Source organism: Alligator sinensis, unplaced genomic scaffold (assembly GCF_000455745.1).
Source record: "Alligator sinensis unplaced genomic scaffold, ASM45574v1 scaffold331_1, whole genome shotgun sequence".
Classification (NCBI taxonomy): domain Eukaryota; kingdom Metazoa; phylum Chordata; order Crocodylia; family Alligatoridae; genus Alligator; species Alligator sinensis.
Genome location: NW_005842033.1, coordinates 400,118 through 409,841, shown reverse-complemented (window position 1 = coordinate 409,841; position 9,724 = coordinate 400,118). Strand labels below are relative to the sequence as shown.

Here is a 9,724-nt window from a genome sequence, read left to right as displayed (position 1 = left end):
GCCCCGGCCGGGCTCCTCCCATCCCCAGCAGCACGTGAGGAGCTGACTTCAGCTGCATGCCGCCTTTCTTGGCCAGTGCAGACCCGGCTGGGTCCGTCCCATCCAGAGCAGCATGCAGCTGAATCTAGCCTACTAAGTGCTGCTGGGGACAGGGTGAGCCCAACTGGGTCGGTACTGGCCAGCAGAAGCGGCGGCCGGGCCCCCCCCCTTTTGGGCCCGGTGGGCCTGGCCAGCAGAAGCGGCGGCAGAGCCTCCTCCTTTTGGGACCAGTTGGCACAAGTAGGGGGAAAGTTCTGGGGGAGGTCTGATGCCCCTGAAACCCCACTGCTGGGGCAGGATGTTAGAGGGGTCACAACCCCTTGCTACCTGGTAAGTTATGCAAGGGGAGGGACTTCCGGTGGCAAAGGTCAGGGGCGGGGTTTCTGGTGGCAAAGGTCAGGGGGCAGGATTTCCGGTCCCAAGATGGCGACAAGGGGGTGGGGCAACTGAAGGGGCGGGGCTACCCATGCAGCCCTTGACAGCTACCCAAAGCTGATCAAGTGGCCCTCCGCCTGAAATAATTGCCCGCCCCTGCCTTACATGCTGGTCTGATTTGTAGGCTGGCATGAAGGAGGTGAGATGCTGTGTGTGAGGATAGGCATAATGACCAGCCTCTCTGCTTATCCCTGTATACAGGGAATGCCATTGTGGGTGGCCCATGCAGATAACTTGGAGCAGGGAAGGGCTGCTACGACCGCATTAAGAGCCAGTCACAGGCTGTCCCAGAGGCAGAATCTAGGTTTCGAATAACACTTTTGAGCCTGTTAGTCAATGGTAGAGGATGCAACTTGGAGCAGAGCCCATGGGTATATCAGTGCCCAGTGGAGAATTAGGTTCTGAGTCTAGTTTGCTCTTCAGTTAGCCTTTTGATTTTAATTTATGTTCTACTTGTCCAAAATGTGTGTTTTCTTCTGATCCTTTTTCTACCTCCCCTCTTTCCCCCCCACCATGGTGAACAAAATATCATTTTTGATCCTGGACTAAGCAATTACTTGAACTATCAGCTCCATTGTTGTGAGCTTGTACAGTGCCCAGTACAATGGGGCTGGCTCCTATAGACCTTACCACAATACAAATAGTAAATAATGAGGCGTTGGCACAAGATCTTGTACAACCTATTCTGTTTTAAGTGCAGAGCCTTAGGCCTGAAAAAACGGGCATGTGAATACCTGTAGTGTGCATTTACCACCTCAGTGCAAACAGTGCTTATTAACTACAGGAACAGCTTACTAGAAGCTTTTTTGCACATCAGGCTCCTTATCTTGCTTCTCTGAGTTATGTCTCTAATGGCAGCCTTGAAAGTGACAGGCCATACTCAGTTACCGCGTAGGCAGCGAGGCTGAAAAGTGCTATGCACTTAGTGGGGGTTAAGCACTTTGTCCAGCATGCAATTGCTTGTAATTTAAGCAGTAGGTAACAAATGGGGACTGGCACTGTGTACAGTTAAGTGAATAGCCCACTTACCCAGTATTCATGCGGGAGAATACTGTATTCCCTGTTGCTGCTTCCTTACAAACATGCGGGGTCTAGTCCTGCGCAGCATCTCCAGAAGGTGAGTCACAGAAGATGCACCCCAGGCGAGGAGGATGGGCAGTGAAGAATGTATACCTTATTTCTGCTTCCTGGATTTGGGGATTTTCCTGGGGACAAAATGAATAATAGCATAAGCTGAAGCAGCTGTCACTTGGTAAAATACATGGCAGCCCACCCTAGGATGTTTTTGGTTTGTCACACAAGATATAACCCCCAGAAAGTCATGCAGTAGATGGTGGATCAGTGCAGGGGTTATACAGGCTTACCTGGCCTGTATAACCCCTGCACTGAGGGCTGTGAAGGGAGGAGCATTGTATTAAGAACATTAGAAGTGCCATACTGGCTCAGACCAATGGTCCATCCAGCCCAGTGACAGAAGTAGATGGAGAGCACTAAATTGGATATCTCTAGAATAATCTATCCCCTATTCAAATTCCCCCTAGCATCCACCATTATTGGTTTAGAAATGCCAGAGGAAACATCTCCAACCATTCTGTTCAGTAGCCATTAATTGATCTACCGTCCATGCATTTATTTGGTCCTTTTTTGAACCAGGCTATGTTGTCTGCCTCCTCCACCTACTGTGGCAATTAATTCCACAATTTAATTATGTATTGCATAAAAATGTACTTTCTCTTGTTGTTTCAAACCTTTTTCCTACAAATTTCAATGGGTGGCCCCTAGTTCTAGTATTCGGTGACTTTGGTAAATAATAGTTCCCTGTTCATGTGGTCCACACCGTTCATGATTGTGTAGACCTCTATTATACCCACCCTCAGCCTTCTCCTTTCCAAACTGAAGAGTCCTAGCCTTTTAGTCTCTTCTGATGTGGCAGTTGCTTCGTGCCCCTGATCACTTTGGCTGCCCTTCTCTGTACCTTTTCTAATTCTACTTTTTGAGATGTGGGGACCAGAACTGCACACAATATTCAAGACGTGGACGAACCATGGATTTGTATAATGGCCTGATAATGTTCTCCATTTTGTTTTCAGTCCTATTCTTAATGATGCCCAACATTTTATTGGCTTTTTTGGTCGCCACTGCACATTGAGCTGATGTTTTTAGAGAACTATCTGCAATGACTCCAAGGTCTCTTTCCTGAGTCATAACGGCTAGCTCAGAACCCAGCTATATGTATGTAAAGTTTAGGTTATTTTTCCTCAGGTGCATTACCTTGCATTTATTGACACTGATGTTCATCTGCCATTTTTTGCCCACTTACCTGGCTTGGTGAGATCTTACTGCAGCTCCTCTCCATCAGCTTCAGGTATCAGGTTTTTCCCAGTATAACTATATTTAAATAAGGCTTTGCCAGTATAAAAGATCATGTCTTATTGGGATCACTCTACTGGCCAAGGCAAATGGGTCAATCTGCAGAATTGCGTGGATCATCAGGCTATCTCCTGGTTAAATTTTCGTCTGGTTCAGGGCTCTGTTCTTCAGCATGCAATGTGTTGGCTTGATTTGGCAACTTCTCTGCCTTCTGTACACACATAACAATACCAGTTGTTTCTTGCCATTAACTGCAGTTCATTGCAGCTGAAACACTTGCATTGAAACACATTCCATTCACTTCACTCCTTATTTTAGATCATGCCTTTAAGAAACACATATGAAGTGAGACTTTCCAGCTCCTCATATTTTATACAGATATCTCCTCTTCCTGCTGTCTTTCGAAGGTTTTAACGGTGTGTCCACAGCCAGCCAGTTCATAAGACCCCCATCAATTTATTGTTTTCATTTCTTTGTCTGCTTCTATTACCTTCTCTTTTCCTAAAGGTTATGAGAGTTGGGATGTTTGGGGTAAGGATTTAATTTTATGTTAAAGATGAAATGGAGAAGTTTTTAAGAGAGAGAACAAATATAGTAAGAAAATTAAAATGGGATGCTGCTGCTATTGTTAGAGCGGGAGGAAAATGAGGCTTTTCTTATGATATGTGAAGATGGCCTGAGAACTCTATCTGTCTAGCTAGCTAGCTAGGTAGCTAGCTAGTGATATAGATAAAGATATAGATTCATATTGTTTTTCAACTTTAGAATCATCAGAAATATCAGCTCTTTTATCCTTTTGCTGGAGTTCTCTCTGAAGGAGTGGAGAACTGGGCTAGCAGCCTTCTCAGACATTAAGAGAAAGGACAGTGGTGCTGAATTTTTAAGCCATGATGTTTTCTTTCAACTGTTTCTTCTATTTATGAACTGAATTGAATAAACAATAGATTTGTAAATTATCTGAACAGAAATTGAGATAATGGTGGTTCAATGGTTTAGGTTTCACCTGCTTTGTACCTTTGATGTCAACATCTTACTGGTTCCTCATCATCCATTAAAATAGTTCAGACAAAAAAAAGTGGATAGGGCCTGAACATTTAATGTTGGAAAAAAAAAAAAGAAGGAATCCAGGCATCTTTATGCATCACAGATACAGAAGTCAGGGCAAATATTTCTTTATTTCTTTCGCAGGTCACCTCTAAGAGTTTTAAGGGAATTCTGCCAGTGAAAGTATCCACCCTTTCACTTCGAAATGTCAAACGAATGGTTCATTATTCATTTTCCATGCTGCTCACTTAGCTTTTCTCTTGAGTTTACAAAGAGAAGGCTGCTGCTTTGATTTCTGTTTTATCACCAGTCACAGACAGTTCAGTTTGTCTCATTTTTTCACCAGCGGGTTTCAATGTTTTTTAACTGTAAAAATTTTCCAGGAGCACAAGATCCTAAAGTATTTGCTAAATTCTAGAAATGCCATGTCTCTGTTTACCTGCCACTTAAGAAGTAACCACATATTTACATTGGCAATTAGGAGCAACTTTCTGATGGAAGGTGGTTAAGCATTGGAATAGGCTACCTAGAGAAACTGGAATCTCCATCCTTGGAAAATTTCAGAAGCAGGTTAGATAGACACTTGGATGGGGATGGCTTTAGTCAGGGATGATCCTGCCTTGAGCAGGGGGCTGGACTAGATGACCTTGTAGCGTCCCTTCTGACCCTACTTTCATATGATCCCATTTGGTGGTTACCACTGCCAAAACTTTTAGGGCTAAATTTAGTTCTAATATGGAAATATTTACAACATATAAACACACATTGTGTTATAGACTGCATTTATATTACATTACATTGCATTACATTAATATTAAAACTAGTATACTCAACAACTAATGCTCAAAAACATGGTCACAACTTTATTTTGATGTTAAGGTGACTAGCTCCAAGTTTGGGTGAGCCTCCAGATTTATATTGATGGTTATATTGCTGTGAATCTGAAGCAACTCCACTTCAGACTTCAATGGAGTTACTCTACATCAGTCACTGGCACAGTGGATGTCAGGTGTGTCCCTTTATATTCTGCCACAGGGGTGTTCAAGTCATCTGGTCTTGTGGGTTGGATGAGGGTCTGTTGGCTAGATCAGGACCACATACTGGAGCCAGCTGGCAGGGCCACACGTGCAGCTCTGTAGTGGCTCCCCTGTGCTGTGTGCAGTGTGTGGCTGATCCAGCCCCATGTCCTTAATGAAGTATATGCTGGCCCTGCTTCAGGGTTTTACTGTATATGGTACTTACACTGGACCGGCCCTGTGCGCTGGTTCTGGGGGTGGTCCAGATTGAATCCTGGGCCCTCTGTGCGCACCAGAACTAATGTGCAGGGTCAGTCTGGCAGGCTGTCATATACAGCGCATGCACCTTGCCTACTCACTGCGCCCTGTACAGAGTGAGTCCACCAGACCAGCTCAGCTCGGCATGTGGGGTTGGTCTAAGAACCACAGGCTGGGTCATAGGGCTCCATTTCAGTGATATATAGTTTTAGTCCTTCTTGCAAACTGACTTTTGAAATACTAGTTGTACTAAATTTTGTTACCTTGTATAAAAATTCCTGGTTGGTATCCCATGATCTCTGTCTTTCTGTACTTAGACTGTCCCTTCTGGTATGTCTGGAAAATATTTATCACATTGTGGGTATTAGCCAGACAAATAATAAATCACAACTTTTTCAATCTCTTATTTTAAAATTGAATGAAGAGTATGTACGGCATATTTTGATTATGATATGACATCTGCTTATATCTGCTGGGTGAATGAATAGGCATGTGAAAGCATGACCTATCTGAGGATTTACCCTTTTTCCTGTGTTTCATGTTTGCACAGTTTTTTCTGCACTTTAGAACACTTGGTCTTCTAAAAGGATGTTCCCTTGCCTTTTAATGTCTGTGTTTCCCATGTGCTTATTCATGTAACTGTCTTGTTAACAGAGTGAGATTCCTTGGGAGGGTTCTGGTATAGGACTGTAACAGCATGAAAAAATAAGAACTGGTAAACTAAGGTTTGATGTGGTTTTTTTTCAGCTCCTGAAGAAAAAGAGGCAATTAAAGGGCAATATGAAAAGCTCATGGATGCCTATGGTTGCTTGGGGGAGCTCCAGCTAAAATGTGGTAAGTAGCCATTGGGCTAGGCATAGTGATAAAATACTCGGACAAGCTTTTGTGCAAAATGATTGAGTTTGTCTGATTTTATTTAAGTGATGAAGGACATTTGGACCGCATCCAGACGAGTATGGCCATTTGTTTCCCTGGGGACAAGTAGCAGTGGCACAATGTGTGCTGCTGCTACTAGTCCCCAGGGAATGCCTGTGCCATGCACGCTTTTGCGTGTGGCAGGTTGCCCCGGGTGAAGTAGGGGAGGCTTAGGCCAGCAACTGTAGATCTCCCAGGTGAAAGGGCTGCAAGGTAGCAGCACGGGGCACACCTGAGTGTGCATTGTGGCACCACAGACAGGTCTGCAGCACCACATACCGCATGTCTGTGCTTGTCTAGACATGGCCTTTGGTCTTGTTAAAAAGATATACTACCTACACAAGCCATATTTATGTGCTGTGTTTGTGATTAAAAACACACTGTCCAGTAACATCTTTGGATTTTGTTTTTTAGCTTCTTTAACTTCAAGGGACTGTGTTAGCAGCTTGAATGTAATTCTTATCTTAACAGTTGTTGTCTTGAAAACCTCCAAGGTTGTAGAATCTCCATCCTTGGAAGTTTTTAAGACCCGACTAGAAAAAGTGTTGCCTGGCATGAGATAGCTGGGGATAGTCCTGCTTTGAGCAAGGGGTTGGAGTAGATCAGTAGTTCTCAACCTTTTTTATGTCCAGACCCATTTGTAAACATCGATGTCCAGTCCCGACCTAGTGTCCCTCACTCCTGACCTGCTGCCTCCCACCGCCCGGCCCGGCGCAGCCCCCACAATGTGTGGGGCAGGGGGTGGGTGTGTGGGACGGGGCAAGGGGGCCCCAAGCAGCCCCTCACAGGCTGGAACTCTGCCAGCCTGGAAAGGAAAAGGCACAGTTTCCCATGATTGTCTCCTTTAAAAGAGAATATATTTTTAAAGATCGTTTGCGACCCTTTCATATATTCTTGCAACCTACCTTTGGGTCACGACCCATGGGTTGAGAAATGCTAGACTAGGTGACCTCCTGAGGTCCATTCCAACCTTAATTCCTTCAAGCCCTAATTTTCTGTGATTCTGTGTTCTTTCCTACCAGTTTTGTCCAGGGGAAATGCTGGTTCCCCATGGCTTCTGAAAGAGCTAGTTTTAGGAATGATTGGTTGTGACTAATCAAGGCCCAGTCTTACAACTACCTATTACTTGCATGAAAGTTCCACTGGCTTCAAGTGAGCTGTTCTGCTGCATAAGTGTTTGCAGTATCAGGGCTTTTAACTTCAACAAGCATTAGTCCATAGCAGAATAGTGTTGTTCCTCAACATTGCTATATGTTTTCATATACTTTTGGAAATCTTTGATTTACTAAAGTTGGTACTTCTGCTGCGCTGTCTGCAGAAGTATAAAAGGAATTTTTGTTGTGCTATATGAAGAGAGCCTGAAATGACATTTAATACCTTTTAGAACTGGGCCCAGTAAAAAGTATGCTTTAATTCAATGATTAAAAAGGTAGGCTAACCACAAATATTTAAGTCAATTTATATGCTTTTAAAACTTGCCACATTTACAAGTTTTGAGACTGAAATTCTCTTTGCACTGCCTGTAAAAACTCTCCCCTGCCACTGCTTTGGCAGTGTGCCTCAAACTTAACTTGTAGGTGTGAGGATATTTCATTTTCCACTTCAGTTCAATCATTAGGCCTCTTTGACGATACTGCCAACAACAGCACTAAACACGGTGGAGGAGTGATGATTGGTGCACTAGGTACCTGTATGAGACTATGTAACTTGTTTCTCATAGACCACTAAGGCTACGTATAGACAGTCAAAAAGCCTGAGGCTGATTTGATTCAATCTTCACACGTTAGTCTCAACTGCATAGACTGAATTGACAAACAAGTGAACAGACATTCACTTTTGATTCCAGAAAGGCAGCCACATGCCTTGAGTGGCCCAGGCCAAATGCTGGGGTGTGCTAGAGCACACCTCTGTGCTTGGCTGGAGCAAACAGCTTGAGCCAAGGCTAGATTGTCTACCTTGCAAGGCAGGGCTTGCAAGGGAGGTGCAAAGCATCCTGGGATGCTTGAATCTGAAGGGGATCTTGGACAGAAGTTCAATAAACCAATTTGCCTAAATCAGTTACGTTTAATACTACATTGATCTAGATTTATCTTAAACTGGTTTTGGCCATTTTGAAAGTGGTTTATGTGCATTGAACTTCTGGCTAGAGACAGACATTACACATAAACCAGTTTAAGTGATCAGACACTGGTTTAAACCTGTAAACTGAACACAGGTGTTCAGTGTAGGGCTGCGTGAAACATCACCGTTTTGTTTTGACTTCCATTTCGCCATTTCGAAGGGACAGTGTTTCCTTTTGACATTTTGTTTAGTTTCGAAGCACTGTTCCATTTAGTTTTGTCAAAACTCTTTTGCTATTTCAACATGTTTTGACATTTCGCCCATAGGCTATAATGGGAAATCACAAAAATGCCTATAACTTTGTCATTTCTTGCCTGATTCAAATGAAAACAGCAGGGAGGGTAGCCCCTGCTGAGGCCACAAAGCCTGTCAAGTTTCAAGGAGATAGGTGTGGGGGTTTCTGGGAAACTGCACCTTGAACTGTTCAGAGGAAAACTCGTGTCACTTGTAAGTGTGAAGTCATAGGGAAGTGAAAACATCAGGCATGGTAGCCCCTGCTGAGGCCATGAAGCCTACCAGGTTTCAAGGAGATGGGTGCAGGGGTTTCTGGGAAACTGTACCTCAAGCTGCTGACAAGCAAAACTCATGACATGTGTGACTTTGCATGTGTGTTAAGGGATGCTGTTACTGGCGCTGGGGCCTCCACATGACACAGTAGTGTGCCCCAATGAGGCCTCTTGCTTCCCTAATAAATTGAAAGGAATAAATTGAAAGGAATGAATAAATATAATAATAAAATAAAAGGGTACAGAAAGCAAAAGGTATTGAATTCCACTTGCTAGTAAGAGGCTAGGAAGTAGGAAGCCTTTCTCTGTGGTTGGTGACCTGCTGAAAGACGCAGCTCAGTAACTGACCCCAAGGCAAAAAGCTCAGTTCAAACGATGATGTTTTTTATGCTGTTTTTCTGTCCCTCCCCCAGCGCACTAGGATTAGAATAGACCTCAAGGAAGGATTACAGTTACAGGCCAGCTACACGTCAGTATCAGAGCAGTTCTTCCCCTCTCTTCCCCCTCCTTCTCCTTAGTTTCTGTTTCCCTGCAAGCAAGCCCACCTTCGAAACTTGAAACATTTCAAAACTTTTAAAATGTTTCGAGTGCCCTCCTTTCATTCCAAGGCTGTTTGGAAGCCTTTCGTTTCATTTCGATGTTACTGTTTCAAGCTCAAAACAAGTTGAAACAGTGTCAAAACAAAACACCTGGTGAAATTTTGCACAGCCCTAATGTTCAGTGCATATAAACCAGTTTGAAAATGGCTGAAAACAGTTTGAGATAAACCTGGTTGAATGTAGTATTAGACTTAACTGATTTGGCTCCAACTGGTTTATGCAATGTCTGTCCCAGACCCTTTGCTGGTTTAAGTTAAATCAGAGTCCCCCAGCATCCCGGTATGCTCTCTGGGCTGGGTGGGGCTCTCTGCTCCACAGCAGGGCTGGCTCCTCTCCTCCGCTCCCTGGCTGGAGCTCGGCACAGACTTTCAGGCACAGCAGGAACTGCTGGCTTCCCCGCCCCTCGCTGCTTAAGCAGAGA

At 44.1% G+C, this 9,724-nt stretch overlaps 1 protein-coding gene across 5 annotated transcripts in view; it reads left to right on the top strand.

The window, feature by feature from the left end:
* The window catches only part of SYNJ2 (synaptojanin 2), a 104,220-nt gene that overhangs the window by 16,888 nt on the left and 77,608 nt on the right, over nucleotides 1-9,724 (top strand). For all 5 annotated transcript variants that reach the window (XM_025202648.1, XM_025202650.1, XM_014519342.2 and 2 more), the window contains exon 2: nucleotides 5,910-5,996. In XM_025202648.1, the coding sequence (XP_025058433.1) occupies nucleotides 5,954-5,996 (43 nt within the window). In that variant the 5' untranslated portion in view covers nucleotides 5,910-5,953. The remainder of the gene's footprint in view (nucleotides 1-5,909; nucleotides 5,997-9,724) is intronic.